General features: G+C 32.7%; 1 protein-coding gene across 4 annotated transcripts in view; it reads right to left on the bottom strand.

The window, feature by feature from the left end:
* Positions 1 to 15,292, bottom strand: part of SPOCK3 (SPARC (osteonectin), cwcv and kazal like domains proteoglycan 3) — a 469,574-nt gene that overhangs the window by 41,097 nt on the left and 413,185 nt on the right. For all 4 annotated transcript variants that reach the window (XM_032855450.1, XM_032855451.1, XM_032855449.1 and 1 more), the window contains one exon: positions 13,044 to 13,160. In XM_032855450.1, coding sequence (XP_032711341.1) covers positions 13,044 to 13,160 — 117 coding nt within the window. The remainder of the gene's footprint in view (positions 1 to 13,043; positions 13,161 to 15,292) is intronic.

A 15,292-nucleotide genomic window follows, 5' to 3' on the forward strand; every position in this document is an offset into this window, starting at 1 on the left:
TATATAGAAAACCCAAACAACTCCACCCCCAAACTACTAGAACTCATACAGCAATTCAGTAATGTGCCAGGATACAAAATCATTGCACAGAAATCAGTTGCTTTCTTATACACTAACAATGAAAATATAGAAAAGGAAATGAGAGAATTGATTCCATTTACTATAGCACCAAGAACCATAAGATACATGGGAATAAACCTAACCAACGAGGTAAAGGATCTGTATTCGAGGAACTACAGAACACTCATGAAAGAAATTGAAAAAGACACAAAAAGATGAGAGAGACTTCCATGCTTATGGATCAGAAGAATAAACATTGTTAAAATGTCTATACTGCCTAGAACAATCTCTACGTTCAGTGCCATCCCAATCAAAATTCCACTGGCATTTTTCAAAGAGCTGGAACAAACAATCCCAAAATTTGTATGGAACCAGAAGAGACCCCGAATTGCTAAGGAAATGTTGAAAAAGAAAAACAAAACTGGGGGCATCACGTTGCCTGATTCCAAGTTTACTACAAAGCTGTGATCACCAAGACAGCATGGTACTGGCACAAAAACATACACATAGACCAGTGAAACAGAGTAGAGAGCTCAGATATGGACCCTCAACTCTATGGTCAAATGATCTTTGACAAAGCAGGAAAAAAATATACAGTAGAAAAAAGACAGTCTCTTCAATAAATGGTACTGGGCAAATTGGACATCTATGTGTAGAAGAATGAAACTCGGCCATTCTCTTACACCATACAAAAAGATAAACTCAAAATGGATAAAAGACATCAACATGAGGAAGGAATCTATCAAAATCCTAGAGGAGAACATAGGAAGTAACCTCTTTGACATTGGCCACAGCAACTTCTTTCAAGATATGTCTCCAAAGGCAAAGGAAACAAAAGCCAAAATAAACTTTTGGGACTTCATCAAGATCAAAAGCTTCTGCACAGCAAAGGAAACAGTCAAGAAAACAAAGAGGCAACCCACGGAATGGGAGAAGATATTCGCAAATGACACTACAAAGGGCTGATATCCAAGATCTATAAAGAACCCCTGAAACTCAACACACACAAAACAGATAATCACATAAAAAAATGGGCAGAAGACATTAACAGACACTTCTCCAAAGAAGACATACAAATGGCTAACAGACACATGAAAAAATGTCCATCATCATTAGCCATCAGGGAGATTCAAAGCAAAACCACATTGAGATGCCACCTTACACCCGTTAGAATGGCCAAAATTAACAAGACCATAAACAACTTGGGTTGGAGAGGATGTGGAGAAAGAGGAACCCTCTTACACTGTTGGTGGGAATGCAAGTTGGTGCAGCCTCTTTGGAAAACAGTGTGGAGATTCCTCAAAAAATTAAAAATAGAGCTACTCTAGGACCCTGCAATTGCACTACTGGGTATTTATCCCAAAGATACAGATGTAATGAAGGGGGCCATCTGTACTCCAATGTTCATAGCAGCAATGGTCACAGTGGCCAAACTGTGGAAAGAACCAAGATGCCCTTCAACAGACGAATGGATAAAGAAGATATGGTCCATGTACACAATGGAGTATTATGCCTCCATCGGAAAGGATGAATACCCAACTTCTGTATCAACATGGATGGGACTGGAGAGATTATGCTGAGTGAAATAAGTCAGCCAAGAGATTCAATTATCATAGGGTTTTACTTGCTTGTGGAGCATAAGGAATAACATAGAAGACATTGGGACTTGGAGAGAAGTAAGTTGGGGGATATCAGAGAGGGAGACAAACCATGAAAGAATGTGGACTCTGAGAAACAAACTGAGGGTTTGGGACTGAGGGGCGTGGGGGGTTGGGTGTGCCTGGTGGTGGGTATTATGGAGGGTGTATATTGCATGGATCCCTGTGTGTGGTGCATAAACAATGAATTTTGGAACACTGAAAGGAAATTTTAAAAAAGAATGAAAAAAAAAAAAACATTTAAGAGTACACAGATAAAAAATGTACAAAAATACTTTCTAGACTTAAAAACATAATTTCCCAGACCAGTAATTCTATGGGTGAATTGTAGAGAATTGCCACTGTGAAGCATCAAATTAGTGGTCTAGACAATTAAGTGCAAGGAATGTATCAAAACACAGACCAAATATATAGAAGGTTGGAAATTATGAGGAAATAAGAGGCTTAATTGTCTCATATTCTTGCCTGGTAGACAAATGAGTCTTTTATACTTAGAAATAAAGTTTGACCAAGTGCTCCCAGTTGTCCATTACTTAGCCACTGAACTTTGACTTGACCAAACTTTAGCCATGCTTTTCTCCTCCTCTAGACTCCTAAACTTTGGCTTTTTCATATGTTTGAGCAAGGACAAAAGCACTCAGATGCACAAAATCCCTCCTTAATTGATGTTCTGAGAATCTGCTGAGCACATAAATATTATTTCCTGTTAAAGTGCCCAAATTTGCTACCTGCTTACCCCACACATTTGGCCTCCTCATCCACAAAAGCATTGCTGGTCCTTCTTACTCTTTTCTACAAAAGAAAGACTTCTGCCAAGAGAGAGAGTTTGACTTCTTCCCTGCCAATTTGGATGTCTTTTATTTCATTTTGTTGTCTGATTGTTGAGGCTAGGATTTCTAGTACTATGTCAAACAACAGTGATGAAAATAGACATACCTGCCATGTTCCTAACCTTAAGGGAAAAGCTCTCAGTTTTTCCCTAGTGAGCATGATATTATCTGTGGGTTTTTATATATGGACTTCATGATGTTGAGCTATGTTCTGTCTATTCATACTTTCTTGAGGATTTTTATCAAGAAAGATGCTGTATTTTGTCAAATGTTTTTTCTGCATCTATTGAGAGGTTTGTATGGTTCTTATCCTTTCATTTATTAATGTGGTGTATCACATCAATTGGTCTGCAGATATTAAACCACCCTGCAGCCAAGAAATAAATCCCACTTGGTCATGGTGACTAAAACTTTTAATGTACTGTTGGATTCGATTAGATAGTATTTTGATTTACTTTTTTACAAAAATTAGAATTTTTGTATCCATGTTCACCATGGATACAAAAAAAAAGGAGGAGAGATATTGGTCTGTAATTCTTTTTAGTGGGGTCTTTGTCTGGTTTTGGAATCAAGGTAAAGCTAGCCTCATAGAATGAATTTGGAAGTGTTTCTTCCATTTCTATTTTTTTTTTTAACAGTTTCAATAGAATGATTATTTGTTCCTTTTTATTTTATTTTATTTTTAATTTTTTTTATTTAAATTCAATTTGGTTAACATATAGTGTATTATTAGTTTCAGGGATAGAATTTAGGGATTCATTAATTACATATTAACACCCAGTGCTTATTACATCAAATGCTCTCCGTAATGCCCATCACCCAATTACCCCATCACCCTATTCACCTCCACTCTAACAACCCTCAATTTGTTTCCTATAGTTAAGAGTCTCTTATGTTTTGCCTCCTTCTCTGTTTTTATCTTATTTTACTTGTCCTTATCTTTCCTTATGGCCATGTGTACTGTTTCTTAAATTCCATGAGTGAAATCATACAGTATTTATCTTTCTCTGACTGACTTATTTCACTTAGCATAGTATCCTCTAGCTCCATCCACCTTGTTGCAAACGGCAATTTTCGTTTTTTGATGGCTGAGTAATATTCCATTGTGTGTGTGTGTGTGTGTGTGTGTGTGTGTGTGTGTGTATCAAGTCTTCTTTATCCATTCATCTGTTAATGGACATCCAGACTCTTTCCACAGTTTGGCTGTTGTGGACATTGCTGCTATAAATATTAGGGTGCATGTGCCCCTTTGAATCACTATTTTTTTTTTCCTTTGGATAAATATCTAATAGTGCAGTTGTTAGATCATAGGGTAGCTCTATTTTTATCTTTTTGAGGAACCTTCATATTGTTTTCCACAGTGGCTCATATTAATTCTTAAATGTTTGGTAGAATCCCACAAGAAAGCCATCCAGCCATGGACTCTTGTTTGTTGGGGAATTTTTGATTACTGATTCTATTTCTTTGCTTGTCATGGGTCTGTTCAGATTTTCTATTTCTTCCTGCTTCATTTTTGGTAGTTTATGTTTCTAGGAATTTTTCTGTTTCTTCCAGATTGCCTAATTTGTTGGCATATACTTGCTCATAATATTCTATTTTAATTATTTGTATTTCTGTGGTGTTGGTTGTGATCTTTCCTGTTTCATTCATGATTTTATTTATTTGGATCCCTTCTCTTTTCTTTTTGATAACTCTGGCCAGGGGTTTATCAATTTTGTTAATTCTTTCAAAAAACCAGCTTCAAGTTACATTGATGTGTTCTAAAATTTGTTCTTTTTTCTGTATCATTTATTTCCACTCTAATCTTTATTATTTCCCTTCTCTTGCTGGATTTAGGACTTATTTGATGTTCTTTCCCCAGTCCCTTTAGTGTAAGATTGGGTTGTGTATTTGAGACTTTTCTTGCTTCTTTAGGAAGACCTGTAAGACCTGCCTTTGTTGCATCCCAAAGGTTTTATACTGTTGTGTTTTCGTTTTCATTTGCTTCCATGTATTTTTTAACTCTTCTTTAATTTCCTGGTTAACCCACTCATTCTTAGTAGGAATTGCTGTAACCTCCATGTATTTGTGATCTTTCCAGTTTTTTTCTTGTGGTTGAATTTAAATTTCATAGCATTGTGTTCTGAAAGTATACATGGTATGATCTCAATCTTTTTGTACCAGTAGAGGCCTGATTTATGACCCAGTATGTAATCTATTCTGGAGAATGTTCCATGTGTACTCAAAAAGAATGTGTATTCTGCTGTTTTAGGATGAAATGCTCTGAATATATCTGGTAAGTCCATCTGATTCAGTGTGTCATTCAAAGCTCTTGTTACCTTGTTAGTCTTCTGCTTAGATGATCTGTCCATTGCTGTGAGTGGGGTATTAAATTCCCCTATTATTATATTATTATCAATGAATTTCTTTGTTTCTTTGTTATTAATTGATTTATATATTTGGCTGCTCGCAAGTTAGGGGCATATTCATAATTGTTAGATCTTCTTGTTGGATAGACCCCTTTAGTATGATATAGTGTCTATAGTGTCCTTCTTCATCTCTTATTATAGTCTTTGGTTTAAAATCTGGTTTGTCTGGTATAAGTATGGGTACTCCAGCTTTCTTTTGATGACGTGATACTCTATGTAGAAAACCTGAAAGACTCCAGCAAAAACTTGCTAGAACTGATATAAGAATTCAGCAAAGTCTCAGTATATAAAATCAATGCACAGTCTGTTGCATTTCTGTACACCAATAATGAAACAAAAGAGAGAGAAACCAAGGAATCAATGCTGTTAACAATTGCACCAAAAATATAAGATACCTAAGAATAAACCTAACCAAACATGTATACTTGGAAAACTATAGAATCCTAATGAAAGAAATAAAGAGATAAAGAAATGGAAAAAAAGTTCCATGCTCATAGATTAGAAGAAAAAATATTGTTAAATTATATATCCTACTGAAAGCAATCTACACATTCAGTGCAGTCCTTATCAAAATAACACCAGCATTTTTTACAGAGCTGGAATAAATAATTCTAACATTTGTATGGAACTCAAAAAGACACTGAGTAGTCACAATAATGTTGAAAAAGAAAACCAAAACTGGGGGCATCACAGTTCCATTCTTCAAGCTGTAATCATCATGACAATATGGTACTGGCACAAAAACAGACACATAGATCAATGGAACAGAATAGAGAACCCAGAAATAAACCCTTAACTATGTGGTCAACTATCTTAACCTTAATTCTTAGGAAAGAATATCCAATGGAAAAAAGAAAGTCTCTTCAACAAATGGTGTTGGGAAAATTGGGTGAAATTGGCATTAAGGAGGGCAGTTTCTTGTAATGAGCACTGGGTGTTATATGTAAATAATGAATCATTAAATTCTACCCCTGAGACTAATAATACACTTTATGTTAACTAACTTGAATTTAAATAAAACCTAAAAAAAAAAAAGATTTTCTTTTTTGATTTGACATGTTTGCAGATCTTGAGGTAGAAGCATTTTCCATACTGCAATGGACTTTATTATTATTATTATTAACATATAATGTATTATTTGCCCCAGGGGTACAGGACTGTGAATTATCAGGCTTACACATTTCACAACACTCATCATAACGTATACCCTTTCCAATATCCATAATCCAGCCACCCTATTACCACCCCCCACCCCCAGCAACCCTCAGTTTGTTTCATGAAATTAAGAGTGAATAACCTTTCTTTACTTAATCTGGACTTGCATTTATTTGACATTTTATGGTGCTGTGGCTTGAAGTGCTGAATACCCCTTGGATCCCACTGTCTTCAGGTACTCATGGAGGCTCCTCATATATTTTGTGTCCTTCCTGGCTAGGAAAACATGGTAAGTCACAATTTCCAACCCAGAGCCATGAGATAATTGTTATGATACTGTAAGTTATATTGATTCTGTTAAGCAGTGCTTTTCTCTGTTAGTTTCTGTTTGAGTGAGAATCTTCTTAAACTGAAGACTTGGCTTTTCTTGAATGGGCATTTAAACCCTGACTCTTTCTGTTGAGTAGGACTCTTACTGCCATTCTTTCCTTCCAATATCTCTACAAATGGCAAAATTTCTTTAAAGATAATTGGACACTACAATGAAGTTTTGCAAAACTTGGGATCTCCTTACAATGGTGCATTTAAGAACTCTGCCTTCCCATCAGTTCTTGTTCTTCCTCCACCTTGTGTTGTTTTGTTTTGTTTTATCACTTTCAACCTTTCTTTCAGTTCCCTAAAATCTTTTCATCTGTCCTCACTCAACACCCTTACCCTTTTTTTTCTTTCTTTTCCCTCATGCTGAAGTCTTTCTTCATTTAGTCCAGATTTGTATTTATTTGACTTTGACTTTTTTTTTTAATAGTGCTGAGACTTGGAGTGCTAACATCCTTTGGATCCCATGGTATTCACCCTGGTATTCATGAAGGCTTTTGTCTTCTTAGTTGTGCCCCTCAACCTCCTGCTACCACTCAAACTTTAGGACTCTGCCTCATCAGGGGCTTTCAAGGGATCCAGAGACTCCAAGAGCAATCATCTGAAGCCAAAAGAATTCATTGGAAATAGGCTAGACATTATTTGGAAAAGCCCAAATGGACAACTGAACTCTCCTCAGTCCCTCAAGCAAAATTTCATCCACAGTTTCCATAAGAGTGCATATCAGAACGAAAACAATGTTAAAGGCCTCTTCTCTAAATATCAGTAGAGCATCAATTCTCATATTTAACTACATAACCACAACTTATTTCATCCTCCATAAACATAATCTTTATAAAAATGTAAATGTGAGGGAAGCATGAGAGACAGTTCTTTGATATAAACCAGTGAGTTTACATTTCTATGCTTGTACATGACTGACGACTAAAATATAACAACTTTAAACTCTACTTTTGTGTGTATGTGCATGTGTAAGCATGAATGTGCAGGGATGTGTGTGTGTGTGTGTGTGTGTGTGTGTGTATGTATTTTCCCCTATCTTCAGAGGGTATTACCAAATTAGATTATAAAGTCTCTTAAGAAATTTCTATGGTGATTGGCTTAGGAATAATAAGTGTTTATATAAATTACTTATTACTAAAATTTTTAGAAATAAAAAAATGACCTCCTAATAAACTTAATGTTTTAAAAAGACCATCTCTTCAATAAATGATGTTGGGAAAACTATAAAACTACATACAAAAGAATGAAACTGGACCACATTTAACATCATGTACAAAAAATAAACTCAAATGGGTTAAAGACCTGAAACCATGAAATCTGAAAATCCTAGAGGACAACATAAGGAGTAATTTCTGTGACATTATCTATAACAACATTTTCTAGATATGTCTCCCAAGGCATGAAAAACAAAGGTGAGAAATAAACTATTGAGACTACATCAAAATAAAAAGCTTTTGCAAAGCAAAGGAAACCATCAACAAAAACGTGACCTACTGAATTGGAGAAGATATTTGCAAATGACATATCTCATAGGGGGCTAATATCCAAAATATATAAAGAACTTATATACTCTACACCAAATAAAACAAGCACCTTGATTAACAAATGGGCAAAGGACATGAATAGATGTTTTTTTTTTTCCCCCAAAGAAGACATACAGATGGCTATAGAGACATGAAAGATGCTCAACATCACTCATCATCAAGGAAATGCAAATCAAAACCACAATGAGATATCACCTCACACTTGTAAGTACAGCTAAAATAGAAAAGACAAGAAACAACAAGTATTGATGAGAATGTAGAGAAAATGAACACTTGTACACTGTTGGTAAGAATGTAAATTGCTACCATCATTGTGGAAAACAGTACGGACATTCCTCAAAAAATTAAAAACAAAAATACCACATGATCCAATAATTTAACTATAAAGTATTTACCCAAAGTAAGCAAAATACCAGTTCAAAGAGATATATGCACCCCTATGTTTGTTGCAGCATTATTTACAATAGCCAAGATATGGGAGCAACCTGTGTTCATCAATAGATGAAAAGATAAGGAAAATGTGAGAGAGAGAGAGATATATGTGTGTGGGTGTGTATATATATATATATATATATAATATTATATTTTATATTAGTGTATATAAAATACAAACACACATTTTTATTATATTTGGACATGTTTGCCCTAAATTTATATAGGTATACTGACTGAATAAATTACTATTATATCTACTAGATGTTTAAGATTATAAAAAATATCTGTTTTAACATATTAAAATATTTTCTAACAAGTGAAATCCTTACTATGATAAATTCTATGTCAACAGTAATTGTTTATAAAAGCCAACTTGAAATTTTAAAATATTTTCAAACTCATTTCATAACTTAAAATCTTTGACTCATGCTAAATTAATGTATATTCATTAAATATCCAGATCACTTTTAAAAAAGATAAAGCATGTTTTTAAATTTTTGAAATTTTTGCTTCTAGTGTTTACAATTCAAATGAATTTTATAGTTCAAGTTTTACATATTTGGGTCTGTTAATAAACATGTTCATTTTTATTGATTAAAAAGCTACATATAAAAAATGAGTATTGTTATAAAAAGTATAAAATACATATTTACAAATTTTGTTCATATACAGCAAAATGCTAATGCATAACAGTTTAAAATATCTAACTCATAGTTTTCTATATAAAATAAACATTACTATAATTTAAAATTATAATATCTATATAAGTAATATTTTACTAGGAAAAATAATGATATAAGCAACTTGATATTAAAGATATGCAAGATATGACTTTGCTAAAAAGCATATTTTACCCTAAAATAAAATGACTCATTGTTCCAAAAACATATGACAAAATCTATATAATACAAAAAATTACAAAAGGATCCCTCAATTTTTTGTCACGGTCAGCACTCATTGATATTTGAAAGGTTTACTATATAAGATTTTTAAAATTAGTACCAAATATTATACAGATACAAAACTAAAATTTGTCTCTCTTTTAAAATGACAACACTTTCTTAGATTATTGGTATGTTCTTAATAAGAAATTGTGAAAATAAGATTTTCTTTGTCTTCTGGGTAATCTCCTAAATGGCAAACATTCTGTGTTTTATCAGAATATTTTTCTGTGCTTTATGTTGACTTTATTATTATATCTTGATTATAAAAAAAAATCACAAGTTTTCCCACTGTCATATTGAAAACTCGAAGTTTTAATACAGTTGCTTACAAGAAAGACATTTAAACCTAAGTAATAAAGAAAAATTGGCAATGAAATGTTCGCAAGTATATCAAGCAAGTGTAATAAAATTAAATGTAGAATTGATAATATTACTATGAGATTAGGTGAAATCTGTGCCAAAAAAAGCAGTAAGTAGAATATAATGTAATAAAATAATGTGATATGAAGTATAATTTATTAATGGTTAGAACAGAAATAAATCTATACATTCTAAAAAATAGAGTAGAAACACATATCAACCTCCCCAAAATACTAGAAGGAATTATTAAATACAATTAGAATGGAATCCATTAATATACCTTTCTTAGAATTAAACATGTAAGTTGACATAACTAGTGGTTTTACATGTGTTTCGTGCATGTGTGCTATTTTATTTTTGCTATGTACTAAACTGTGTCCTGCCAAAATTCACATGATGAAGCCCTATCCCCCAATTTCATGGCATTTGGAAATGGAGCCTTTGAGCAGTAGTTAGGTCATGAAGGTACAAGCTACATGGGAGGATTGGTGCTCTAATAAGAAGAGACCCTACAGAGATCGTTCTCTGAGTGCCATAGGAAAAGATGTCTGCCTACAAACAGGAAAATGACCTTCACCAGGAATCCCATCTAGCAGCACCATGACATAGTACTTCCCAGCCTCCAGAATTTGAGAAATGTCTATTGTTTAATCCATCTAGTCTATGGTATTTTAGTAGAGTAGCCTGAGCTGAAAGAGTCATTTTATTTTGTTTTGCTGTATAAAAGTTTCCCCCACTAATATTTTGTGTTCAAATTCACTGCTAATTAAGGGAATTAAAATTAGATTAACAATGAATTATGATAGCATGCTCACCAGAATGGAAAAGTTAAAAGGAATGGTAATATTTTTGCTGTCATGGATAAAGACAAAAGTTAACTTTCATGTTTTGCTGTTAGAAACTAGAAATACCTTAAGATTTTTGCAAAGCAGCCTGTAATATCTATCATAATTTATCATTTGAAATGCATGTACATTTTGACCCATCACTTCCACTTCTTAGAAATAAAAGCATAACAGTCAACTGTTATCGTGGAGAAAATAATGGAATTATAAACAAATTATAAACAAAAACAATCATTCTTAGGAAAAAACTGATTGATTAAATTGTGTTATATCCAGATAATGTAGTATTTTGATTGCTTCTTTGTTTCTTCCATTCATTAATATTGCTCATTTTTATTTAGGAGTATTATGTGTCAAACAATTCTGTGTTTTGATAATATAGTGGTAAATAAAGATCTCTGACTTCACTAAGTTCATAATCATCCAGTATGTGTGGGGTGGGGGAAGGGAGGGAGGGAGGGAGAGAGAGAAAGAGAGAGTATAAACCAAATAAACAAGTAGATTTTACTATAGTAGGTAGTGTAAAATGTTATGAAAGAAAAATGAAAATAGAAATTAAATAGGGAATATAATATTATGGGTTGGTTTACAAATTAAATATGATGGAGTCAGAAAAGAACTCACTCAGATGATGTGTAGATCTGAGGAATTGAGGGAATTAGCCATTTTTCTTCTAGTGATTTGTCTTGCCTGTTTTAATAGATTACTTCTTTTTCTGAATTTACTCCTAATTAGTCTCTAACCTTACAAGTAGTATAAATAATCCTTTACCCAGTTTTTCATTTACTTTCCAATGATATTCAACTACCTAAGAGTTTCTTGTAAATAACCCACTATATTGAGAATGCCTCATTTCTGGAAAAAAAGAAGCTGGAAAGGGAAATGATATTTATGAATATGTACAATTAACTAAGCAATATGGTGAATGTACTACAAGCTTTCCTTTTATCCATCTCCAAATATGGGGGCAATTACTAGTCTAAACTTAAGATCAAAGGAGAAATTTGAGATCAAGAAATTCAAAAAAAAGAGTAAAAAAATATTCAAGTATGGGAATTGGTAGGATAGTGTAGACATGAATTTTAAAAGATCAATATGCTAAGATCTGGAACAAATTTTATCCTACCTCAGATATTGTTGCTTTATGAATACAAGGCCAAATATACTCTATTGTTTCTATTAAATGAGATTAGTCATTTTACTTACACTCACAGCATCCAAAAAATTAACCTCTACCAAAAATGTAATCAATAATTCCAAAGACAAACCTAAGAAACACTCCTAAAGAGCAGGGACAGTGCAATACTTTTTTTCTGACATTCATAAGAAGAAACCTTTATAAATAGTCATCACACATCCAAAGATAATTATTATGTCTATCAGTGATAGCTGAATTAGTTTAATTAAAAAGAATTATTAAATTGTTTAAGGACATATATAAGATTCATAAATATAAAAGTTTGGGATTATAGAAAATTTCTTGATGAGAAGAAAAAAAGTGAGATATTTTGGGAAATATAGGTTATAGATAACCATGCCCATCTATGAAATGATTTTGTTAGAAAGTGGTATTTGAGGATTGCAAGGTAGAGTGAATGGGTCATGCCACAAATGAGCAAAGAAGGGAACACTTGGGACTTTGTCAACTACAAGAGGCTGCTTCTAATTACTATCCTGCCACCACTTCTTGTATTTTAGAGAAAATACTTCAATCTTTGAAAGCTCCTCAAATTAAGCTTATATTTCAATATCTTTGTTTTGTATGTGTTAAATGTGTATTTTTTATAAATGAAAAAAACATAAAATGAAAAGTTCATAAAATTTTCATGACAAGTGTTTTACTTCAATTGCCATTTTCTACTTCTAAGGAATTAGAAAACACTCTGAGGAAATTATACAGATGATAAAAGAATAATATAATCTTCATAAGGCTCTTATTTTCTTCTTTTCTTATGAATTTGATTTGCACTGTGCCCTTGAAAGCATCCTTTTTGTCTACTGGCTTTGCTAGATCAAAGTAGAAATATCTGCAAATCCATCATGGAAAGGGTAACCTGTGGAGGAATGGGGGCTAATTGTGTCTGTAAAATCTCAAGTACTCTATTAATCTTACCTTTATTTCCTGTATTGTTTTATTCTTTCCCACTGCTATCAAAACACTGAAAAATATTCCCATACTTTCACTTCAACTGCAACTTAATGTCTCTGAGGGACTATTTCTTTTTTTTAACCAATCAGAGCTGTCACAAATGTTTTATTTCCTTGCAAAATACTATGAGTGTGTTTGGAAGTAGACACAATGTTCTGATTTTTGTTCAGCACCTAAACAAAGAATAAATTTTGAAATATATGCTTCGATTTAAGTGATTCACTGAAAATAAAATCCCACATCAAAGACAAGGGCACACGAAATTTAGAAATCTTACTGCTTCTCTCGGGCCTCAGTGCTTTTGTCTTCTTGTTTTGGCTTCCGCTTTCATGAAGGGCCTTGAACCAGTCCCGCAATCTATTTGCCACTTCCCTGAACTCCAGGTCACTGCATGCTGAAAACAAAGAGAAATGACACAAATCTTGAATAATAATAGCATAATGCCAATGCTGGTTCTCACATTATTCCAAGAACTGAAAAGTAACAATAATAAAAAATGTAATACAATTTTAAGTATGTTTCAGCTTTTTAAAAAGGAAAAATAAATATATGTTTCAAATATAACTAGATGTAAGATGATGATAACGTTTTGTTCAATAAAGGAAAATTACTAGTGGAATTCTACTTCCACTCCTCATTGGAATATACCACTTGATGGAATGTTCTTATTGTTAATAACACATACATTCAGTCATTCTATTTGTGCACTGAACACTTTTGTTATGGTAAGAAGGTAGATGATCTGGGGAAAAAAACGGTTGAAAATCCAAAATGAATATTTACATACTTATTATTGACCATAGCTATTATATGCTATGATTTTGTAAATCTGCATTAGTATATTAAATCCACATAAGAATTATCAATTATAAATATATGCTGTCTCTATTTGCTTTAACCCTATATATATATATTTTTTTAAGCATAGAAAAGGAAAAGCTCTCTTTTGAACATGAGGAATGATTGTAAAATATTTAAGAAAATAATATAAATTTCTCTTTTAAGAAAGGTGTTAGTAACTTTGACATTTGGAACTTAAATTAATTCCTCTTTTTAAAAACTATTGTTACCTACCAATAATTATATTCTCTAGAATAGTCTCTACCATAAAGAGTAGTCGAATATATTTTATATATTTATGTGTTCATGTGTGAGAGATCAATGTTAAAATGTGGTATGTCAAATTTAGTCATTTGTTGCCAAAATATTTTAAAAATATAAGGAATACTTATTTCCATTGTTTGGAGGGCATGATTACTGTAGGGCTAATTCTTCTGCATGCAGCATATACGCAATTTCTTAAACTGGTAAGTACTCTTTAATAGTACTCTTGTTCATTTTGTTAAAAAAAATAACTTACATACAGATTTATAAATGTTACATTACATTTAATATAAACTACATTTTATCACTATGTATTATACATAACATATATAATAAGTATAGTAAATATAATGCAATATAATTTAAGATCACTTCCTAATACTAAAGGGAATCAAATTTGACTAATAGGATCTTCCAAGTACTCAGTAGGGTGGCTGGTCCATACCAGCAAAGTGTTTTGATATTTTAGAACAGTAGAGGCAATAAAAGATCCCACAAGTTGTCACGGGGAAGAGTACCAAAAGTTGTCATGTGCAAAGAATAAGAAATCAGGATGTTTTCATTTTTTCATTAGCAACACCGGCAATCAGAAAGACAACTGAGAAATTGCTTCGTATTTTAAACTGAGAATTCTATGTCCAGAAAAATCATGTGAGTGAATAAGCTAAAGGGTTATTTTAATATACAAGATTAAAAAAAAAAAAACAAAAACCTAACCACCCCACCCCATAAGTCTCTTTAGGAAGCTCCTGGGAGATGTGATACAGCAGAAAGAGAACTAAGAAAGAGGAGGGCTGAGGAAATAAAAGATTTAAGAGAGAAGTGAAAGTAAATTTTAGGATGAGGTTAAAGAGTAATCCAAGAATGCATGTTGTGAGCCAAATGTGGAGGCAGACGGTAGTAGATTTGAAAATCCTTGTTCGAGGACAGAGCAATGACAGAATTCATCACTACTCATCCATCCAGGGAAAACAATGAGCTATAGTGAAAGTCCCAGAAAACATCATTTTTACTGATAAGATCTACAATGGCTGAGACTGAGGGATAAGGATACATAGTGTGCTCCTAGTATGAATATTTACAGTGTAGCCCAGTATCTGTGTTTATACAAACATCTAGGCAAGAGTCTTCTAATGCTATAAACTGTTATGCTATAGAATACAAAAGTCCACTTGAAAAAAAGGAATTTTTCTACATACATATATACACATCACATGTCTCTGGAAGGATATATATAAAGTGAATAAGACTAATTATCTCAGTTTGAGGAACTGGATGAATATAGGAAAGTGATATGAGTCTTATTTTTACCATTCATTTTTCCTTTTTGAGTTGTGTGCTATCCACCTTATTAATATTCACAAATAAATTTAAAATTAAAGTTTATTTCAAAATTTACCATGCATTTACCCCCAACCTAGT

Source organism: Lontra canadensis, unplaced genomic scaffold (genome assembly GCF_010015895.1).
Source record: "Lontra canadensis isolate GAN:19392208 unplaced genomic scaffold, GSC_riverotter_1.0 scaffold10, whole genome shotgun sequence".
Lineage (NCBI taxonomy): Eukaryota > Metazoa > Chordata > Mammalia > Carnivora > Mustelidae > Lontra > Lontra canadensis.